The sequence below is a fragment of the Plecotus auritus genome, assembly GCF_963455305.1.
Source record: "Plecotus auritus genome assembly, chromosome: 10".
NCBI lineage: Eukaryota > Metazoa > Chordata > Mammalia > Chiroptera > Vespertilionidae > Plecotus > Plecotus auritus.
In genome coordinates this window covers 15,298,994-15,321,547 of record NC_137785.1, presented here as the reverse complement: position 1 = coordinate 15,321,547, position 22,554 = coordinate 15,298,994, and the positions used below count along the sequence as shown (strand labels likewise).

At 58.9% G+C, this 22,554-nt stretch overlaps 2 protein-coding genes across 3 annotated transcripts in view; both read left to right on the top strand.

Annotated features, from left to right (window-relative positions):
- Positions 1–2,474: 2,474 nt before the first annotated feature.
- On the top strand, positions 2,475–12,274 carry BCAM (basal cell adhesion molecule (Lutheran blood group)). The gene is made up of 15 exons (XM_080643882.1): positions 2,475–2,642; positions 4,864–4,985; positions 5,551–5,779; positions 5,868–5,938; positions 6,180–6,276; positions 6,389–6,571; positions 6,826–6,962; positions 7,251–7,407; positions 9,425–9,540; positions 9,645–9,786; positions 9,970–10,106; positions 10,271–10,415; positions 10,497–10,641; positions 11,610–11,727; positions 11,825–12,274. The coding sequence occupies exons 1-15, from the start codon at positions 2,561–2,563 to the stop codon at positions 11,828–11,830; spliced, it is 1,887 nt and encodes a 628-aa protein (XP_080500008.1). The 5' UTR covers positions 2,475–2,560; the 3' UTR covers positions 11,831–12,274.
- A 6,242-nt stretch (positions 12,275–18,516) lies between these two features.
- Positions 18,517–22,554, top strand: part of NECTIN2 (nectin cell adhesion molecule 2) — a 29,185-nt gene continuing 25,147 nt past the window's right edge. The window contains exons 1-2 of one of the 2 annotated variants that reach the window (XM_080644363.1): positions 18,517–18,709; positions 18,931–19,213. In XM_080644363.1, the coding sequence (XP_080500489.1) occupies positions 19,126–19,213 (88 nt within the window). In that variant the 5' untranslated portion in view covers positions 18,517–18,709; positions 18,931–19,125. Of the gene's footprint in view, positions 18,710–18,930; positions 19,214–22,554 lie in introns of those variants that run through there. The other variant, XM_080644362.1, reaches the window with a different exon arrangement.

The window sequence follows — 22,554 nt, the reverse complement described above, 5'->3', positions numbered from 1 at the left end:
TAACTCTCTATCCCTCTCCCTTCCTCTCTGTAAAAAATCAATAAAATAGCCGGAACCGGTTTGGCTCAGTGGATAGAGCGTCGGCCTGCGGACTGAGGGGTCCTGGGTTCGATTCCGGTCAGGGGCACATACCTTGGTTGTGGGCACATCCCCAGTGGGGAGTGTGCAGGAGGCAGCTGATCCATGTTTCTCTCTCATCAATGTTTCTGACTGTCTCCCTTCCTCTCTGTAAAAAGTCAATAAAATATATTTAAAAAAAAAATCAATAAAATATATTTTTTTAAAAAAAGTTAACCGTCATCACACATTGCATGTAAAATAATGGAGAAAAGATAAGGTGGAGAAAAGATAAGGCTTGTTCATTAAAATATATAAGTATGTGCACATGAAAGCAAGGATGGAATTGGAAAATGAATTCAGGCACTGTAAAAACTGAACCAAGCCACTTACGTAGGTATGTGTCAGTGATAAGTGCTGTGGAAGAAAACTGTAGTGAGATAAGAGAAATACGGCGGGGCTGGGAAGGCAGGAATTGCTCTTTTAGGTAGGAGGGTCAGGGAAGCTCTGTGACTAGAGATCTGAAGCAAGTATGTGGGGAAAGAATGCCCCAGCAGAGGAAAAAGCAAGTGCAAAGGCCCTGGGGCCAGAACATGCCTGCTGGTGTGACCTTCGCCTAGAGAGGGCAAGAGCAGAGCTACTAGGAGCAAGGGATAAGAGAGAGGAAGAGTGAGTCAGGGAGGTAACAGGGACCTGTGAGCCAAGGAGTCCACTTCTGCTTTTACTCAGTGAAAGGAGCCAGGGGAGGCTTCTGAGCTCGGCTTATGTACGTTGACTCACGTTTTAATGGCTGTTTTGTGGGAATAAATTGTAGGGGACAAGGACAGATGACGTTATAGTACTAGTTTCTGCAAGTCTGTGGCTGGTATCCTAAGTAACTTCGCTCCTTCAAACACAAGCCATATTAGTCCTTCCTCACCTAGGAACTCAACTGGTTGGGCTCTTGAGGAAAAGTGGAAGGGGGTGGCTGATGAGAGGTGCCTCCCAGGGCCCAGCCCAAGCAGCAGGTGCCGAGCCAGGGTGGAGGAGCCGGGGAGGGGGTGTCTGGGGTCACAACGTGCGAGCTTGTCTGGGAGCGCGCCTGCGTTTGTCCACGAGTGCGTTTATATCGTCCAGTCTGGCTGGGGTCTGCACGGGAGCCTGGGTGCTCCTGAGTGTAAGCGGTGCAAACCTTACCTGAGTGTCTGCTGTGCTTCTGGCCTTGTGTTGGGGACACAAAAGCGCCCATGACAGCTCCAGGCCTTACTCGCATGGACTCATAGTCCAGTGGGGGAGACAGGCCTGTCCCCAGACAGGGACGACCCAGAGTGTGCAGGACTGCAGTTGGGGAGGCCTGGGGGATGAGGGAGCCCAGAGGGGGCACCTGACCCAGCGGGGTTCGGGGAGGAGGCAGGGAGGGCCTCCTGGAGGAGGAAATGGTGCGGCTGATACTAAAAGGTCACCTCTCCTGGTTCAACAATTGCTCTCCTGTATCGCGGATGGATAAAGGAGTTTTGCCCAGCCAGATCCTAGGTGGACCTGTAACCTGAGCCTTCCCTCTGTGCCAGATGGGCAAAACCCAGTCTTACTAGTGACCCCCATTCTGTCCAGTATCCAGGGCTTCATTTCTCCCTGGTAACCAGTGACCTCTCCTGACCCCTGACCCCTCAGCCAGCAGTCTGACCTGGCTCATGAGGAGCCTGGGCCCTCTGATCTGTGATCCTCAATGTGACCTGTGACCCTTCCCTGGACCCATGGACAAGCTCCTCCCCCACCCCTCAGGTGCCCTGTCCTCCTCCCCTCTCCCACTCACCTGCTGCTGCCAGCCTGCTTCTCCTCCCCTCCCCCCTAGGTGGGGAGTGAAGGGAAGCAGGGAGGAGGAAGGGGGGTGGCATTCCTGGGATTCCCTGGATGGGGGGAGAGAGACGGCCCCTACCGGGAGAGCCAAAGAGAGAGCACCTCACACACACAGCCTGGGCAGAACTGGAGCTTGGAGACCATTAGTATGAGATTAAACTGAAAGGTTCCAGACCAGTGGGCAGACAGGAAAGCAGCCCAGAGTACAGGCCACAGGAGGGGCCTCCCAGGGCAAACTGGGAGAAGCTGTTCTAGGCCACTGGGCGCCGCTGGTTGTGCTGAAAGAGGCCGGTGAGGGCCACTGGTTGTGCTGGGTGCAGCTGGGTCACATGCGCACGGCCCCTGGTCGGAGGGGGAGAGGGTCCGCGGTTGTGTGCTAAGGTCCCAGCACTGGCTGGACTGGTCTGGCAAGCCACCCGCCGCGGGTCCCGGCTGCTGGTCCGCGTGAGCGACAGCCTGGGGCTAGAAACGGAGGGAGCACCGCTCTGGGCAGAGCGCTGGGAGGTCCTCCCGGGGCAGTGGGAGGTCCTGGCCTGGCGCCCAGGTTTGGGGGGAACAGGGGGGCCGGGAGGGCGTGGCGTGGCATGAGGCGGGGCCTCCTCCTCCCAGCCCGGCGGCGCCCGCCGCAGCTGGGGCTTAGTTGCTGCTGCCTCCGCTGTGGGTGGACATGGAGCCCCCGGACGCCTGGGCCGAGATGCGCAGGGCCCCGCGGCTGCTGGTGCTGGCGCTCCTGCTGGGGGCGCACCCAGGTATGCTGGGCTGGGAGCAGGGTGCGAGGGGGCCCCCGGGGACTGAAGGGGAAAGGGACTTTTACCCACCCCAGGAAGCCAAACCTGGGGACCCCAGGAAGGAGGGGTATGGGAGCGTGCGGGGCGTCCGTCCCAATGAGAGATCTGGGGACAGCCAGGCAGAGGAGCTGGGGACACCACAGCAGTGGTCAGAGACCATCCGAGAAGTCAGAGCCCCTCCCACTCCAACGCAGGAGCTGGGACCCCAGCCCCTTTCTCCGCTGCCCCTGGATCTGGGTCCCAGGCCCCCTGCTCCCTCAGACCCAGAGGTCCAGGCCTCGGGTGGCTGGAATGGCTTCCTCCCAGGGCCCAGGAGACCACAGCCCAGGGCGCCCCTCCTGAAAGCGTCTCAAGTTTTGAGAGGACCGGAATCCTATAGCTAGAACCCAGGGATGACGGGCATCTGAGGGGTTCAGAGCCCAGACTCTAAAGAGCCCGCCTCCCTCGGGAAGGGCTGAGCGCCAGCCCTGGACAGTGACAGTGAACAAAGTGTTTCCTAGTGACAGTGCCCCTTCCTGGGCCCCAGATTAGCCCGCACACCTGTGTGGAAGTGGGAGGGGAGCCGGCCCTGCGGCTGGCAGCAGAAGGAGCGAGGAACTGGCAAAGAGAGGGCGATCTTTCCCACCGCCCTGCTCTCCGCTGCTCAGCCCCAGCCTCGGCAGCAGCCTGGCCTCGTGCCCCCTCCCCTGGGACAGGCCTGGGCCAGAGGTGGGTGCCTGGGAATCCAGGCCCCTGGCACAAGCATAGCAAAATAGTGGGTCTCCAGGGGCAGGGATGGGCCGGGCTGGGGGGGGGGGGGGAGGTTCTAAGAAATGAGAGCTGATGCCAGGATGCCAGCCCAGAGGGTGAGAGAGCGTGGTTTCCTGATGAGAGCAGCTCCATCTGCCAGGATCTTGGGACAAGAGTCCAGGCCCAGCCACCTATTCCCCTAGGACCCAGGAGTCCAGGCCCCCAGCCCCTCCTCCCTCACACCCAGGGGTCCAGGCCCCCAGCCCCTCCTCCCTCAGACCCAGGAGTCCAGGCCCCCAGCCCCTCCTCCCTCACACCCAGGGGTCCAGGCCCCCAGCCCCTCCTCCCTCACACCCAGGAGTCCAGGCCCCCAGCCCCTCCTCCCTCAGACCCAGGAGTGCAGGCCCCCAGCCCTCCTCCCTTAGACCCAGGAGTCCAGACCCTCAGCCCTCCTCCCTCAGACCCAGGAGTCCAGGCCCCCAGCCCCTCCTCCCTCAGACCCAGGAGTCCAGTCCCCAGCCCCTCCTCCCTCAGACCCAGGAGTCCAGGCCCCCAGCTCCTCCTCCCTCAGACCCAGGAGTCCAGTCCCCAGCCCCTCCTCCCTCAGACCCAGGAGTCCAGGCCCCCAGCACCTCCTCCCTCAGGACCTGGATGTAGGGCCTCAATCCTGTTGTGAGGTGATGCACCTTACCCCTTCCCCACCTTACCCCTTCCCCACCTTACCCCTTCCCCACCTTACCCCTTCCCCACCTTACCCCTCCCCTGCTCTATCAAAGAGGCAGGGGGGCCATGGGGCGAGTAGGGGGCTCTGGCGCCAGGCCGGGCATGTCTGAGCCAGCCTGTCCCTCCCACATTCCTAAAACCTGCCCAGCCCTGTACCCCCCTCACCACCCCCACACACCCATCCGCCTCAGCTCCAGGCCCAGCCGCAGCCCACACCCCACCTCAGCCCCTCACTCAGGAGGGAGAGGTTCAGAGGCTGAGAGAGACAGAGGCAGAGACGGTGGGACTAAGAGATGGAGCCCAGGATGAGAGACACAGGCAGAGATGGAGACACTTAGCTCATGCCACTGCGTGCCAGGCCCTGCGCAGGGCTGTGGAGGCAAAGGGATGAGCCAGCCCTGGCCCTGCCCTTGCCCTTGGAGGGTGTTTGGTCTAGTGGTAAAAGCAGGGACAGGTGCAGTGATGCCCCAGGAGGGCTGAATGGAGGTCCCTAGGGTGCTGTGTGGCCCAGGGGAGGAGCCCTTAGCTCTGCAAGTGACGGGAGAGCTGGAGAGAAATGCTGGTCGGGTCTGAGTTCAGAGACACAGAGATGAGAGATGGAGGGAGACAGGAGTGGCTGATGGGGGGGGGGGGGGCGGTGTCCTGGACCCCTTTGTCCGGGGGAAGAGGGCTCTGTCTGGAGGGCTCTCCCATTGGTGGCCGTGGCTAGAGCGCTGTCGCTGTCCTGCAGGTGTCCAGGCGGGGATGCAGGTGTCCGTGGCCCCACTGGTGGAGGTGATGCGGGGGGAGACAGTCACCCTGGACTGCACCCCTTTGGGGGACCATAACCAATACCTGCTGAAATGGTTCCTGGTGAGTGCTTCGGGCTGGGAGCCAGGGGGTCCTGGAGGGGGATCTGAAAGTCAGAGCCCAGTGGGGCTGCAAACATTCCTTCCTTCATCGGAACCTGAAGGGCCCTAAGAACGCCACCTCACTGCCTTCCCATTCTGCAGCTGGGGAAACTGAGGCCAGCAAGAAAAGGCATCCTTTAGGTTCAGCTGGTGTCGGGCCCCGGCTGAGACGAATCCCCCTTCAAAGTGCTGGCTCTCGAGAGAGAACATCCAGAGACTGACACCAAGGACGCTGCACTGGGGGTGGGACTAAGAGAGAGAAAGAGGAGATAAAAAGCAGAGAGAGGGTGGTAGAGGGAGATAAATGGGAACAGAGTAAGATGGAGAAAGAGGGAGACCGAGAGAAGAAAACGTGACAACAGACAGGGAACAGGGGCGGGAGGGGTGGAGAGAGAGACAGAGGGGCCTGAGAGAGGGGGAACAACAGGAAGAGAGCCACAGAGCAGCAGAAAGGAAGGGACATGGAGAGAGACAGAGGCTGGGAAGGGCAGGCGGCAGCCCTGAGCGGAGGCCCTCCCTGCCCACAGGCCGACCGCTCCGGGGCCCGCCACCTCCTCGCTGAGGCCCAAGTGCAGGGCTCCGAGGTGAAGCCCAGGGTGCACACCTCCCGGGGCCGCAGTCCCCCGTACCAGCTGCAAGGCCAGGGGCACCTGGTGCTGGTGGAGGCGCAGGTGAAAGACGAGCGGGACTATGTGTGCGTGGTGACAGCGGGGGCAGCGGGCACTGCCGAGGCCACCTCGAAGCTCCAGGTATTTGGTGAGTGTCTGTGGGCACCCGGGCGGGGAAGGGTGTGGGGCAGGGGAGAGCCCGGGAAGGGGTTCCTGACAGTAACATTCCCCCATAGCAAAGCCAGAGACCACCGACGTCTCCCCCAACAGAGGGACACTGTCTGTGATGGATGACTATGCCCAGGAGGTACCGCGGAGCGGCTTTGCTTCCAGGGTCCTAGGGGAAGACAGGCTGGGGGCCTAGAATCCTGGGGCCTTGGGTCGTAAGGCTGGAGGGGCGGGAGTGCCGGACTCCTGCATCCCGGGGTGGGGCGGAGGGATGGGGGCCCAGAACCCTGGATCCGAGTGGGAGAACTTCTCAGGGAACGGGGTACCCAGCCATCCGAGTGCTGGCTCAGAGCCCCGGGCCATGCCTGTGTCCGCCTCAGATCGCCACCTGCTACAGCCGCAACGGGAACCCAGCCCCCCAGATCAAGTGGTACCGGAACGGGCAGCCCCTGCAGGTGCCCATGGAGGTGAACTCAAGTGAGCGGGGCAGGAGCCCGGCTGGCGGTGGGTGGGGTGACACAGGACGGAGCTGGCTGACGCCCCTCCCTCCCTCCCTCCCTCCCTCCCTCCCTCCCTCCCTCCCTCCCAGACAGCTACATGACCAGCCGCACCGTGCGCGAGGCCTCCGGCCTGCAGTCTCTCTCCAGCACCCTCTACCTGCGGGTCCACAAGGAGGACCGGGACGCCAGCTTCCACTGCTCGGCGCACTACAGCCTGCCCCAGGGCCAGCACGGCCACCTGGACAGCCTGGCCTTCAGCCTCACCCTGCACTGTGCGTCCACACCGGCCCCACCTCCCCGACCTGGGACTTCACACCTCACGGAGGCCTGACCCTCCAGCCAACCTTGGCCCACACTCTGGCCCCCATCCCCTACCTTATGCTGAAATATGACCTCGAGGAGTCACACGAGCGCCACCTGACTTCTGACCCCCATAGCACAAGGACCAAACTCTGTACGGCATCCTCCTGTACTGAACCGGGCCCCCAGATCTCATACTCCCCTGTCCTCTCTGCTTCCCCCTCAGATCCCACGGAGCACGTGCAGTTCTGGGTGGACAGCCCGTCCACCACAGAGGGCTGGGTCCGCGAGGGCGACTCCGTCCAGCTGATCTGCCGTGGGGACGGCAACCCCATGCCCGAGTACATGTTTTATCGCCTTCAGGTGACTGACCCCGTTGTTCCTTGGAAACCCTGACCTCTGTGACATACTGACCCCCACCGATTTCTCACCTTTCACCTGGTGGCCCTGGCTTAGCAAGGAGCCTGGCCAGTGACTCAAGAGCTAACCCGACCTCTGCCCCCTGACTTGAGGGGCTCTGACCTAACATGACCCTCACCTGGAGACCCGACCTATTGGGATGCCTGGCTCTGACCTGGGAGGCCCCTGACGTAGCAGGATCCTGCTGCACCAGGTGGCTTCTGAGCCCGTTCCTCGTCCCTCGTCACCCAGGACCAGGAGGAGAAAATGCTGAACACAAATCTCCACGGGAACTTCACCTTGGAGGGTGTGCAGCGGAACCAGAGCGGGACCTACGGCTGCAGAGTGTTAGACTATGACGCTGCTGAGGAGGCTGAGCTCTCCCAGACACTGGAGCTGCGCGTGGCCTGTGAGAGCACTGGGAGAACCTGGAGGGGGGCCCTGGCACTGGCAGCCTCCTCCCCTTCACCCCCCAGTCCTGCCTCCAAATGTGCAGCCTCTGTTTGGATCCCAAATGCCTCCCTCCTCCTGGGGACCCTGCCCCAGTCCCCTCTAAACTCCCACACCAGGCAGCCAGAGAGCCCTTTCCAAAGCACAAACCTGACCTTCCCCTGCTCCAGAACCTGCCATGGCTCCCCGTTGCCCTCTGGGAAAGCCCAGGTGTCTCACCATGTCTTCAAGGCCCACCTGCTTGGTTTCGCCTGTGGCTGACCCTTCTCCCCACCAAGGCAGTTTCCTCATCATACCCAAGTTTCTCTCATTCCCATGATCACTCCTCGTCCTTCTACATCCATTTCTGACCAGTCTCTTGGGTCCATCTTCTAAGAAGCCTCCCCAGGCCCCCTGCCCCCCAGCCCTGTGCAAAGGCTCTGCTCCTCCACTGCACTCCTTCTGTCTCCCTTTCTGGAGCTAGACGCTGGGCCAGATGGTGGTGACACTTCTGTGAACAAGTCAGCCCAGTCCCCACCTTCACAGAGCTCCTGGCCCAATAGGGGAGACCGAGGGCAAATGCTAAACAAGACGCTTAGGGGTAGCAATCCTACATCGGCAGGGACTCATGCAGAATGATGGGATAAGGAATTGGCTGGGCGAGCTAGGAACAGTTTGGGGGTGTTGGCAGGCTGCATCCCCAGGAAGCAGATTTGCCAGTGGAGATCTGAAGGCAGGAAGTTTATGAGAAGTGCCTTGGCATCCACGTCTACTAGGGGTGGGGAGGGGAAGGAAGTGGATTGGGCAGAGGGAAAAGTTGGGCTGAAGTCTAAGAAGGCCTTGGTTGGCCCCACAGGGCACTTGGAAGCTGGGGCGAAGGGGCCTGGCTTTTGTACCCCCACATCAACTCGTCATTGACCATCGGCTGCCTGAGGAAGGGGCATGACCTTGAGCAAGGGGCTCTGCAGCTGAGGCAGTTCCCGGAAAGGGCTGACAGCTGAGGGCTGACAGCTGATGTCCCTCTCAACAGCTGAAGGAGAGAGCTGAGTGGCCACACCAGGGGGTTAGAGCAGCCTCTCTCGAGAAGGGGATATTTGAGTAAGAAACCATAGAGTGGGATCAGAAATGCAAAGAGGCAGAAGAAGAGCACTCCAGGTAGAGGGAACAGCACATGCAAAGGTCCTGAGGCAGGACCCAGCTTGGTGTGCTGGAGAAAAACAGGAAGAGGGCAGGGTACCTGGAGCTCAGGGGGGCAAGAAAGGAGGGTGGGAGAGGAGGTCAAAGAAGAGGGCAGGGGTCACACCAGGAGGACCTTCTGGCTTTGTCAAGGAATTTGGCCTCTAGGCCAAGGGTGGTCCCTTCCCATTGGTCCTGGCCGCCCACCCCCATTGTCCCCATCCCAGCCTGCCCCTACCCCCAAACCTTCAACCAGCAGCTTGAGGGCCCGGGTGTGACTAAGGAGGGGAATTGTGGGGAACCACTGTGGGATTTTAAGCAGAGGGAAGGGCTGACCAGTGTGTTTTGAAAAGATCCTTCTAGCTGCTCAGAGGACCAGAGTCCAACCCCGCAGGGAGGCCAGTGAGGAGGCGGCTGCAGTGGTCAAGGCAGTTGGACTTGGAGTTCAGAAATGGACAGAAGTAGGAAGATCCGTTTTGGGGGGCAGAGCAGAGAAAGACTTGATGAATGAATGGGCAGTGGGGAGGAGAAGGCAGGGGTTTGGGTGGAAAGTTACACCTCACACCTCCAAGGTTGTCCATTAACCCTGGGCTCCAACATCAGCTCTGGGGACAGTGGTCCAGGTTAGACTCCTAGATTTGTGCTCGAGGTTTGGCCTGCTGGCAGAGTGGAGAGTTCACGGAGATGGGGAGAACAATGAGGAGCGCTTGGCATTCTCTGCTGACTATTGTGCATTCACGTCTGTACCCACAAAAGCCCTGAGCGCCCCCTAACCAACTTGGTGAGGGTCCCGGAAGGTGACCGTCTGTACCCCCCTCCAGACCTGGACCCCATTGAGCTCAGCAACGAGGAGGAGCTTTCCCTGCCCCTGGCCAGCAGTGTAGCCGTGACCTGCTCCGTGCAAGGCCTGCCCACCCCTGCTCTACGCTGGACCAAGGTGAGAGGGAAAGGAGACCCCAACGGCGGGACCCCCTCCCTCCCAACACTGCCTCCCCTTCTCTCATGGTCCCCCTGGCCTCTTCTCCCCTCCCCCACCCTCAGGATGCAGTCCGCCTGGTGGATGGCCCCACACTGTCACTCAGTTCCATCACCTTCAATTCTGCTGGCACCTACATATGCGAGGCCTATACGCCCACGGTCCCCCTCCTTAGTCGCACCCGGGCCCTCAAGCTGCTGGTTGAAGGTTTGGGGGTAGGGGCAGGCTGGGATGGGGACAAGGGGGGTGGGCGGCCAGGACCAATGGGATGGGACCGCGGCTGGTCCTCTGTCTCCTACTCTATTCCTCTCCCCTCTCTCCTTCTCTTACTCGCTCTCCTCTTTCCCCACTGTGCCTCCTGCTCACACCCTTCCTCCCCACCACCCACAGGGGTACCCGAAGTAAAGCCGGAGAAAATTCACCCCCAGTCAGGGGGCAGTTGGAGAGAAGGAGATGAAGTCAGGCTGGTCTGCTCTGCCCGGGGCTACCCAGAGCCCAAATTCATCTGGAGCGAAAAGGGCGACAGTGTAAGGGACTCTCACCTCCACCCTCCAGGCCACAGGCACCCTCCCCCAGTTCACAGTGCTTGCGTCGGTGTCCCCTCTCCTATTTCCTGAGGGACTGGACGTCACCTCTGCCCTCACCCCAGCCCTTGATCCAATGGGCCCAGGCCTGACCCAAGTCTCCACAGTCCACAGAGCCGGTGCCCGGAGGGCAGGGCTGGGTGAGCAGCTCCCTGACCCTGAAGTTGACCAATGCCATGAGCCAGCACGGCGTCTCCTGTGAGGCCTCCAACCCCTACGGGAGCGCCCAGCATGTCTTCTACTTCGGCCCTCGTGAGTGACCGCAGTGGTGGGGCAGGAGCCCTGGGGCAGTGGAGAGCTGCTGGCCGAGCTCCCCTCTTCTTGTCCCCGCAGTGGCCCCCCAGACCTCCCAGGCCGGAGTAGCTGTCATGGCCGTGGCCGTCAGCGTAGGCCTCCTGCTCCTCGTCGTTGCTGCCTTCTACTGCATGCGACGCAAGGGGCGCCCTGGCTGCTGCCGAAAGGGGGAAAAGGGGGCTCCGTGAGTGACCTTGCAACCTCAGAATTAACCTCTGTAACCCAACCCCATCCCTAGGTCTAACTCTGACCTCAGACCCAAACCCTTGCCCGTGACCAACCTCAGTAGCATCCTATCCTCAACTCCAAACCCAAATACAATGCAATCCCATCTCTAACCTCAAACCTAGTCCATAGCCATCCCCTCCCCCATCTTCATCCCCAACTACAACAGCCTCATCCAACTCACTATCATCCTCAAACCCACCCATAAACCCAATTTAGCACCATCCCTAATCTCTCCAACCCCAATCTCGTCCCCACCTCCAATTCCAACCCTAATATAACCATCACCAAACACAACTTAACCCCATATGAATCCCAGTCTCCTCTCCAACCCTGATCTCATCCTCATCCCCACATCCAACCCCTCCAGTCCCAATCCTTCCCTCATCCCCAAACCCATCCCATCTAACCTCCTCTCCAACCCCGACCATATCCCCATCTTCAACCTCAACATAACCATCCCATCTCCAACCTCCATCCCAACCACACCCCTAACTCCTTGAACTCTGAGCTCCGACTTCTTCCCCAGTCCCAACCACATCCCAGCTCCAACCCATAACCAGCACCAAACCCAGCTTCAACCACATCCCTATCCCCAAGGCCCCTCCAACCCACCTCATTCCCATTCCTAACACCAAACCCACCCCTATTTTACCTCATCTCCAACCCCAATCACATGGCCACCCTCAACTCCAATCCATAGCCATCCCCAAACCTGTCCCAGGGCTGACCCCAACTACAATACCATCTCCAACTCCAGCTGCATCTTTGACCCTCGCCCCAACTCATCCCTAACCCCAATGCATTATCATCCCATCCCCAATCCATTCCTACCCACCCTCCGAGTCTATCTCCATCCACTACAACCCCATCCCCAATGCCTTCCCCCGCTGGGACTACCTCCAACATGTCACCTCTTCTCCCCAGGCCACCTGGGGAGCCAGACCTGAGCCATTCAGGGTCCCAGCGGCCCGAGCAGACAGGCCTTCTCATGGGAGGTGCCTCTGGAGGAGCCAGGCGTGGCAGTGGGGGCTTTGGAGATGAGGTGGGTGAGGGCCTGCGCACCCTGATGAGAAGGGACCGGCTGGGGGGGCGGGGGCAGCCTCCCGGGGCACAGGCTGACCTTTCCACTTTCTCCCCAGTGCTAAGCCTGAGGGCCTCCAGGAGGCAGCCATCGGACACAACCTGGAGTTGCAGGCATCAGAGAACCAGCCCTGCTCACGCCCTGCCCTCCCCCGCCTTCCCGGCCTGCCCTCTTCCCTCTCCGGCCCTCCCTTCCTTCCTCTGCAGGCTAGGCAGGGACCTACAGACACTGCTGGGAGGAAGGGAGGGTGCGCTGGCTCGTGGGTGGGAGGGGACCTTCCTCCAGGGAGTATGACTCTCCCAGGCCCCAGAATAGCTTCTGGACCCAAGCCTGGGGCCCGGCCTGAGGCTCTGAGGGTCGGCTAGCTGAGGCTATTTTTACCTCCTGCCTCCATTGCTGGTCCCCCACCTGACGTCCTGCTGCATAGTCTGACACTGGATCCCCACCCCTGCTCCGCCCCCTCATCATGGACACTGGAGTCTGGAATAAATGCTGTCTGTCACTTCGACACCATCCTGTGGCCAGAGCCTGCTCTGGGGGCTGAGAGGGGAAGGGGCGCAGGTGATGCTCCCCTCCCCACTGCTCCTCCGCCCCCTCGCAAGATCTGGGAGAGATCTGACGTCATGGAGAAAGAAATGAGAGAGAGAGAGAAAGCAGAGGGTGACTCAGCTGGCCGAGGATGGAAGAAAGAGATGCCGGGGGTCTAGAGGGCGCTGAGCGTGGCCCCTGAGGACCAGTGCCTGCTTGGCGGGTGGGGCGCTGTCCCCTTAAGTAAAAGTTCCCAGACTCTCTTCCCAGCGCCCTAGAGGGAATTAACGCTGGGAGAGGAAAACCTCTCTGAGCTGTAGACTGGATGGAATTCGAGATGGAACTGCCTCCTCTGGGTATGGCATCATTCCTGCAGCTGCGGGAGGAGGGTGGCTTGGAGGGACCCAGACCGAGGGACCTGGGGCAGAGAGAAGAGAAGGCAGGAGCAGCGAGGCTGGCTAGAGTGACTTACTGAGGAAGAGGGATTTGAAAGGGGTGGAAAGACCTGGGGGGAAAGGGGGAACAAAGGAGGGACAGGCTGGGGCAGCTCAGAGATGAGAGCCCTAGAATCAGACAGATAGAAAGGTTTCAGAAGAGGGAGGCAGAGATAGTCAAGTACAGACAAAGAGAAACACAGAGAATGGGAGGCAGAGATATTATTAAAGCCCAGAAGCAGTGGGAGGTGGGCATGTTGACCCCGAGCCCATCACACGGGGATAAATCATGCTCACGCTCGGGCCAGGGAGGGCTGCAGTGAGGAGGGAGCGGGGCCACCCCTGTATGACACATGCACGGGCTGTCTCGCGCTCAGAAGCCTCTGACCTCAGCAAGGGACTCCACCTCGCTGTCCTCCGTTTGCTCGGCCACAAAATGGACAAAGTGGGACCTCGTGGCCCGGGGATCCCACGAGAGTCTATGGAAGCCTGGCGGGCTTTAAAACAAATGCAAGAAGCTAAAGGAGATGGGCCAGGTTAACACACTTAGTTCGGGGCACCAGCGATCAAAGGTCCCCTACACCTGCGTTCTGGGGTGCGCATGGCTCTGCATCCAGTCTCTCTCACACCGTGATGTGATTTAAACCCTCAGAGTAGAAAGTGAGCCAGAGGGGTCTGCGCCTGGAAGGTGCCAGGGTCACACATGACTTGGGCACAGGACTCCTGGAACAGGGCCGGAGTCGCCAACGGGGAAGCCCCTTAAGGATGCGTGGAACTTGGGGCTTACTGGATCCTTATATCCTTCCCACCCATGTTTAGCTCACAGTCTTCATATGTCTAACAGGCCTCATGCGTTGCTTCTTAATATCCAACCTTCATTTCATCTGTCTCCTCCGTGTGGCTTTATTATTTTCTCTATAACAGAATTGAATATTCTTTTTAAAAAAAATACAGCAGACACACACAACACAGAGGGTCATAGTGTGATTGGGCGAATCTGATGGACAACAGTGGGAAGTGTTTAGTACAAAGCCTGGACAGAGGCTGAGCTCAAGACATGTTTACTAGTGGTATTCTCACCCAAGGGAAATGGAGGGACAGGAAAGCGAAATGCGGCCCCTTGTCGCAGGGAAGGGCCAGGTGGAGAGAGAGCCCATTCTAAGAGCAGACGTTGGTGAGAGGGGATTTGAGGAGCTGGAGGGGTAGTGAGCAAATGTCTGGAGGAAGGGGAGAAAGGAGACTCCAGGGAGGAAGGGGTTCTCCGCCAGCACCTGGTCCCCAAGTTAATGAGGGGAACGTCCTGGCCCACCTCCCAGGAGGGCATACATTTGCATAGGATCCCTCATCTGCATAGCATCCCAGCAAATTTGCATGCAGATGGCAGCCTGAGCCCTCCTCAGTCTGACCCCGCCTCCCACCTTGGCTGAGCTCTGGGAGGAGGGGGAGGAGAGGTAAACTACAGGATCTGGGGCTCCAGGAAGTGAGGACAAGTTTAGAGTAGACTCCCCTTGTCATCCGCCTTCTGTGGCTCCCTATTGCTCTCAGGAGCAGGAGCCACCCTTCACCTGACATTCAGGACCCTCACACCATCCATTACTCACTCTCACAGATGTCCCCACCTGTGCCTTCTTTACTTTACTACTCCCCTCACCTGGAAGGTCCCCCACTGTGACAAAGCTTGCCCATGCTTCAAAGCATGCACATCTTGAAGGATTCTGAAAAGTGTTCACTCCTCTTCCCCTGCCCTTGGGACTTTACAAGAATCTGTACCTCTTCTGAACCTGTATTTGGTTGCAAATGACCCAAAAAATGTGTAAGTGAAAAGGAAAAGTTATTCCCTCATAGCAGGAATATCAAAGGCTGACTACCTTCAGGTATAGCTGGACCCAGGGGCTCACATAGTCTTTTTTTTTTTAAATATATTTTATTGGTTTTTTAACAGAGAGGAAGAGAGAGGGACAGAGAGTTAGAAACATCGATGAGAGAGAGACATCAGTTGCCTCCTGCACGCCCCCTACTGGGATGTGCCCGCAACCCAGGTACATGCCCTTGACCGGAATCGAACCTGGGACCCTTCAGTCCGCAGGCTGACGCTCTATCCACTGAGCCAAACCTGTTAGGGCACCAGGGGCTCACATAGTCTTCACCAGAAAGCTGTCCTTTTCCATTTCTCAGTTCTGTTGTCCTCCAGGCCCAGGCAGGGTCTTTTGTCTCCACTGCCCTGCAGTACCAGATTTCTACCCTACCAGCTTAGCCACCCCCCACCCCTCCTACTAGTTCTAACAAAAGCCCCAGGGCCAATTCTCATTGATCAGGAATGGGTCCCCACACCCTCATCCCCGAACCAATCCTTGTGGTCAGGGCATCAAATGATCTGATTGGCCAGGACTGGATCAGGCTCACTGAACCATTAAGGATTCAGTAGGGATTTCCCATAAGAAAATAGATGGGCCCTAGCTGGTTTGGCTCAGTGGCTAGAGCATCGGCCTGTGGACTGAAGGGTCCTGGGTTCGATTCCAGTCAAGGGCACATGCCTGGGTTGTGGGCTCCATCCCCAGTAGGGAGTGTGCAGAAGGCGGCCAATCAATGATTCTCTCTCATCATTGATGTTTCTATCTCTCTCTTCCTCTCCCTTCCTCTCTGAAATCAATAAAAAATATATTTCAAAAAGAAAGAAAACGGGTGGGATGAGGTGGGGGAGAAGGGAGCTGAGAGAGGGAAAGAGGTTGCTGGGCAGGTAAAAGACAGTTGCCCGCTGGACAACATGGGGGTTGTGGGCGCTGACTCCTGTGCAGTAGGAAATCTGCATATACCTACAACTTGGCGCCAACTTCACAGCTCCCTCAAATGCCTTTGGCCCTGGGCCCCTACCTCCTCGTGGTTATGACTCTTCAGTGAAGTGCCATCTCTGGAACTTGTTGACACTGGAAGTTGGCTCCCCAGGCATGGGACCCACCTAGTCCTTTGTCAACAGAACCGCAGTGCTCAGCCTTATATGTGCTACCGGGGGTGGGGGAAGGTGAAACTCCTGCCTACTCTCCTGGGGTTTGTCTCCTGGCCTCACCTGTGCCCATAAGGAACAGCATGGAGAGCAGAGCCTGGAGGAGAGTGGGTACACAGGGGCCTCCCAGAAAGAAATCTCTTGGAGACTAGCTATTTTGCTCAAGGGAGAAATGGGGGCCCAGAATTTTACAAAGCAAGTTAGTAGCAAAGCTGCTCATAAAACTCAGAGATCCTGTGATAGGCAGGTAGACAGACGTGAGTAGGAGCAGGGCAAGGCCAGATATAGAAGGTCACCAGGGTGGAGACCCCAGGAGCTCTGCCAGGGAAACAAGGACCTCGCCTCCAGGGTAACCTTGCCTCCCCTTCCATATCACTGGTCCTTCGGTTTGGACCCCCTGACTTTTCCTCCCTAAAGACAACATCTAGGCCTCCGTTGTATTTCAGCTCCAGGCTCAGAAAAGAAGCAACACCAGACAAGCGAAGACTGCCTCAGGACGAGCTGCATTGACTAATGACCCCCCGCCCTGGCACCCACCAATCAGGGGAAACCAGGACCCCGAAAAAGCACACCTGGAAAACTGATGAATATTCTGCTGAAACTCTCTCTGAGACCGATCCCAAGATTCCCACCTGCAAGAGAGAAATAAAAACGCTCAAGACAAAAGCTCCAGCAGGTGCTCTCCCTCTGGGGAGCATACCCCGGCCATTCCCTCCCCCTTCTTCCCCTGAGGCACCTGTCTTCTAAACTCTAAGAGGCCCCATGAGTCTTGCAACCGGGGGAGCAATGGGCAGCGGCAGCTGGTCCTGGGCTAACCCCAGGGACCTGTCTCCAAGCCCCCTTCCCTCTGACTTCCCAGTGAGCCCCAGCAGCCCCGCCTGGCTCTCCTGCTGCTGCTTCAATGCCAAGCCCTTCCTGGGGTCCCTGTCCTGAGTGTGCGTTTGCTGCGGCCAGTACAGTCTCGCTTGCTCTGCCGCACTTTGTCTCTTGACTGGATTTTTCCCTCCATGCAGACAAGAACCGAGGTCTCATCGTCTTGCCGGTAATAGTGCTGGCCCTCTAGCCTGGCCCCAGATTGGGGAAAGAAGGACACAAAGATCTAGAGCACATTTATTATGCACTTACTAGCCCAGCCAACCTCATACTAGGCTGTGCCAAGCCTGAGGTACACATTATCTAGAGGTCCCAGCCTGCACTTCCTTGCTGGGTAGCTTGGAGAAATCTGCTCAGGGCTCCGTGTCCTTTTCAGTGAAATGGGGATTATGAGAGTGTCCCCTTCATGGGGTTCTTAGGAGAAATTAACTAAGAGAAGTCCGTCAGTTCTGGATCTGCCAGTTTGTAACTCTGCAACTTTGGATCAAGTCACGTCATTTCTCTGTGCCGCGATTTTCTTATCCCTTGGGGTGCTGAAAGAGGGTGCTGGAGAAGGCAGCCTCAGCTCTGGGCGATAATAGAGCACACAAGCCAGTGGCTGGCACATAGTAAGTGCCATATACATTCATTAGTAGTATTATTACCAAGACATGAATGCCGCTCAGTAAGAGTCTCCGCTACGTGAGCTTCTGGGAGAGTTCAGGTGTATGGCGGATGGGGCGCGAGGGAAAATCTAAAGGGTCCTCTTTGCTAGGAAGCCCCCAAGCATCTGCTCCCAGCTGATCAGCTCAGCGCCTCCTCGCCTTAGAGGCCCTGGAACGGAGGGATTTACAGGCGCTCAGTGGCATCCCCTCCCTCGGCCTCCTGGCTTCCCGCCCTCACCCAGACGAGCTAGGCGGCCTCACCAGCTCCCCCGGGGCAGCCCAAGGAATGTGAAGAGGTAGGTGGGGTTGGGGAGGAGCGGGAGCCGCCTGGGAGAGACAAAGGGGCAGAGTCAGAGCGGGAGACGTGAAGAGACGCGAGGAGGCTGGGAAGATAGGGAAGTGGGACAAGGACGCGGGGAGTGGCAGGCGGTGCCTGGAGGCCCGACCCTGGCTCAGCCCAGCAGAGAAAGCGGAGCGCGGGGGTCGGTCTGTGCTGCCCCCTGGCGGGCGGGCGCAGGAAGGAGGCGGTGCGGACCAGATGGAGGAGGACGCGCGGATGCACCAGGAACAGAAAACAGAGACAAGGGCAGAGACATTGAGAGAGACACTGAGAGAAACGAGACACTGAAAGAGAGACACACATAGAGACAGGGGCAGAAACAGCCACAGAAAGACAGGCATAGAGACAGAGGCAGAGACACAGAGACGGAGTCGAAGGGATAGAGACACACAGGACCAAGTGAAACATAAACAGTGATAGGAAGACACAGAGAGTCCAGAAACACAAAGCGACACCAAGACATTAAAAATGAAAGACCCAAGAGATAGAGAAATACAGAGACGCAAAGATAGTGAGAGACACAAAGACGGAGGCACTAAGAAACACAGAGAAATCTAGAAAGAAACGATGCAGCGACTCCCAGAGTCCGAGGTAGAGGTTAGGAAGAGAAGAAGCTACTCTGAGAAGCCCCTAAACGGGAGACAGACACACAGCCAGGGGCGAGCAGAAGTCGAAAGGCGGGGATGGGGCTGGGGGTCTTGGCGCCAGGGCGGGGCTCCAGAGGGGGCGAGCCTATGAGAACCCGCGAGCCTCACGCAGGTGTGGCAGGAGGGCCAGGACCTTCGCTGACGTGGGCGGGGTTAGAGCTGTAGGCGGGGCTAAGGCCGGGCAACGGGCTCTCGGGAAGAAACTACAACCCAGAGAGAGGATGGGAGGGGCGGGGCCTCACGCGGCGGGGGCGGGGCCTCACGGAGGGGGGCGGGGGGCGGAGACCGCCGGGAGCTCCGAGTGTCTGGACCTCAGTGGAGCCCCCAGTAGACCGAGAGCGAAGCTCCTGGGGAGAAGGGGCGTGGTTAGAACACTAGGGGGAGAGGTTTGAACACCCGAAAGGGTTAGAGAATTCGGAGGGTGGGCCGATCATCGACTCCCGGAGGGGCGACCGTGGAATCCTGAGGGGCGGCAGGTGTGGAATCGTGGGAGGGGGCGGTGCAGAATGAGGCACGGGGAGTGTAGGATTATGGGAAGCGGAGGGTCAGTGAACTAGGAGGGCGGGGCGTACTTCCCGGGGAGGGACTATTTGGAATCCCAGGAGGGGGCGGAGCCGGGGCCGAGGCTCGGCGGGGCTGGGCTGGGGCTGGGGCTGGGGCAGGGAAGGGGGTGGGTCCTGTGACGTCGTTCTAACAGCCAGAAAGAAGCTAGCGGCCAGGGGGCACGGAGCCGGGAGAGCCGGGACCGAGATAGAAGCCAGGAGACAGGAACGCTGCGGGAACCGGCCGGGAGCCGGAGCCCCTCAGGCACCTGCTGGTTCGCCCAGGCGATTGGTGCACGCAGAGTGGTCTGCAGGCCCCTGCCCGTCCCCAGCCCCTCCCCGGGCCCCCCATGGCCCGGGCCGCAGCCCTCCCGCCGTCGAGACCGTCTCCGACTCTGCCGCTGCTGCCGCTGCTGCTGCTGCTGCTCCGAGAAGCCGGTGAGCGACCGTAGACGCGCCCCTCCCGCGCGGACCCAGCCCCTCCCCACCTTCCGAGGGGGGAGCCTGAGCACCTTTCCCCACCCCTCCCCCAATTCACCGAGCCCCTGTCTTGCGCGCCCCTTTCCGGACCGACCCCACCGACTCAGACCGCACACCCCCTCATCTGAGTGAGACTCCGACCCTCCCCTCTCTGCCTCCCTCTCATCTTAATCCCAACTCCCCAACCTTCGCCGGACTCCCGTCCCCCCCACTACCCCTTCCTCAGGCTCTGATCTGAGGCCGAAAGGGTTAAAACCGAGGCCTCTCGCCCCCTCCCCACCCCGGGCCGTTCAGTTAATCTAGATCTGGATATCCGTCTCCGCTTCCTCCCTCAGGAATGTCTCCCACTCCCCCTAGCTGGAGGGTCGCGAAGACGAGGCGAGATCAGCCCCCCTTTTTTTTGTTTTCCCAGGGTTGGGCCTCTGAGGCCCTGGGAATGTTGAGGGCACGGGCCTCGAGAGGGGCGGGGAGCTGGACTTTCGGTCCCTTGGAGAGACAGAGATGGGAGTTGGGGCGACCTGGGGAGGGCCTTCAGGGAGCTGAAGCCGGACTCAAGGGCTCCAGGAAAATTAGGGGCTGGGAGCCCTGTCTTCTGGGTCCCAGGTAGAATGAAGGCTAGGGGCTATGCCTACTGGGGTTCTGGTAGAATTGGGGGCAGGAGCTCAAATTCGTGGGTTCTAGACTAATGGTGAGCAGGGGCCTCTGCCCCTGGGTCCTCGGTAGAATTGGGTGGATGTAAGAGGCCCTCTGTCTTGGGCTTCAGATTTAACTGTGGGCTTTAGAATGTGCCCTGAGGTCCAAATACGAATATGGGCAGGGACCCTGTCATTTGGGTTCTACATTTAATCGAGGGCCAGAGGTTCTGTCTGGAAGCTGGACGTGGACTGGGCGGTGGAGGAAAAGGCGAGTCCCGCAGTCCGGAAACTTCCCGGGCCTACGCCGTCGGCAGGGACCTCCCTGGGGAAGTTTTTTCCCGTTTCACTTTCACCTGGCCCGAGCCGATACCGGCGGGCGCTCTCCTGGCTCCCGGTTCCGGACTCCTGAGTTTCGGGACTTTATCTGCCTCTAGTCGCGCCTTTGTCCTCCGAGCCTCCGCGGGAGGTGGAAGCCGGGAGACGCCGCCCTAATCCCCCGCCCCTCCCTCTGCTGAGCCTGGTAGCCCCTCCAGTTTCCCACCCCCAACCCCGGTGGGGGAGGGGCGCGGGCCCCGGGGAGGGAAGGGCTGGGAGAAAACAGGTGAAACTGGCTGTGGCCCCGCCCCTTGCAGGTGACCTGGCTTTTCATTTCCAACCGGAAGCTCAGGACCCTGGGTTTCCCTAGGGTTTGCCCAAGGGGATCTGCAGGGAACCTTGGGTCACCTCTCTGACCTCATTTCCCCCCCGCATGTCTCTGAGAGTCTCCCAGCCTTGACTCAGAGCTGAGTGCTGTCTTCTCCATTCCCTGCCTCTCCTTCCTGGGGGAATGCTCAGACTTCATCCCCCTTTGAGCCAGGCCTGGACTTGGTGGGTGAGCTCGTGGAATGGGCCTAGGTCTTGTTCCTGTTCCCATTTTGCGGATGAGGAGACAGGCTTGGGAAGGGCCAGCCACTCTCCCAGGGTCAGTCTGAGAAGCCAGACTTCAGACATAACCGCAGAGCCTTTCTTGGCCCTGCTCTCAGGGGTGGGCTCCAGACAGCCCCTCTGAGCCTCCATTTCCTCCTTCATAAAAGGGATCACAGTCCCTTCCTGGCAGGGCCACTGGGAGGACTCAGAAGTCCTGCTGATCCCATGTGAAAGCTCTTAGCGCCTGCCCGGGGGGCGGGGGGGGGGGAGCCTTCCCCTTTCTTGACCCTTTATCCTTGTGCCTTTGCTCTCTGCTGTCTTTCTCTCTCTCTTTGCCTTTTCCTCCCTCCCTTTCTCTCTCTCTGTCTCCCCTTCCTTCCTTCCTTCCTTCCTTCCTTCCTTCCTTTCTTCCTTCCTTTCTTCCTTTCCCCTCACTATCTCTCCCCCTCTTCCTGTCTTCATTTCTCTCTCCTTCTCTGCCCCTCATCTGTCTCCATCTCAGAGCTCTCTCTCTCTTCCCTTCTCTCCATCTCTCTCCTTTCCTTCCATCTCTGTTCGCCTGCCTCTGGCTCTCCACTTCCTTCTCCTTGGCCTGACTAATGAGGGTGCACCACCAGGGCCTCCCCAGCTTTCATTGCCCATCCATGTCAGCCAGGCCTCCCCATGGTAGTGAGGGGGATGGGAGCAGAGGGGACTACAGCCTGCTGTCTCTTCTCATTAGGGAAGGGATACTGGCAAAGGGGGTGCGTCTGCTCACATACTGGGGAGAGGGGGCGGGGATACATGGAGATAGAAGCCAATAGAGGGAAGGCAACAGAAACAGATTTAAGGATGGGGTTAGAAACACAGGAGTGGAGCCAAGAGATACGGGAAAGGACGGCGCAGAAAAACACCGGGTGGGACCGAGACCCCAGGATAAAGGAAAGTGGCCTATGGAGAGAGACTTCGGAGTTTGGTGACAGGCAGGGAGCCCAAAAGAACCCCTTCGTGACTGGTGGAGATGTTAGGACACTGGGAGGTCAGGGCACAGGCTCCTCAAGGCCAGCATTGTGTGTGAGCCACAGGGAGTGGGGGACATGGGAGGGACAGGGAGTTGGGCACGCTGGCCAGCTCCCCCGCCCCCGCCTGAGACGCTGTTACATTTTTAATGTCCCCGAGATACAGAGAAATGAAGCAGGTGGGGGAGGAGAAAAAGGGACCCAGTGAGATGGCCCAGGCAGAGAGAAAGTATGTCAGAGATGAGGAGAGACATGGGGAGACCCAGGAGGCAGAGAAACAGACCCTGAGAGATGTGGACCAGGAAACCTTGAGAGATTACAGACCCAGGGAATCAATTCAGAGAGCCAGATTCCAGGGACTGGAAGACAGGACCCGGGAACACCGAGACCACAGACGTCAAGAGATACAGAGGAGAGAGTATGGGGACAGCTAAGGCATGTGGGTATCTTCTTGGGCTAGGGAAACTGTCCTGAAATTGGTGGTGCCGATGGATGCACAAATCAATGAATGTACTAAAACTGGACACTTTATTTTTTTAATTTTTTAAATATATTTTTATTGATTTCAGAGAGGAAGAGAGAGGGAGAGAAACATCAATGATGAGAATCATTGATCGGCTGCCTCCCGCACACCCCCTACTGGGGATCAAGCCCGCAACCCAGGCATGTGCCCTTGAGCAGTATCGAACCCGGGACCTTTCAGTCCGCAGGCTGACGCTCTATCCACGGAGCCAAACAGGCTAGGGCTAAAACTGGACAC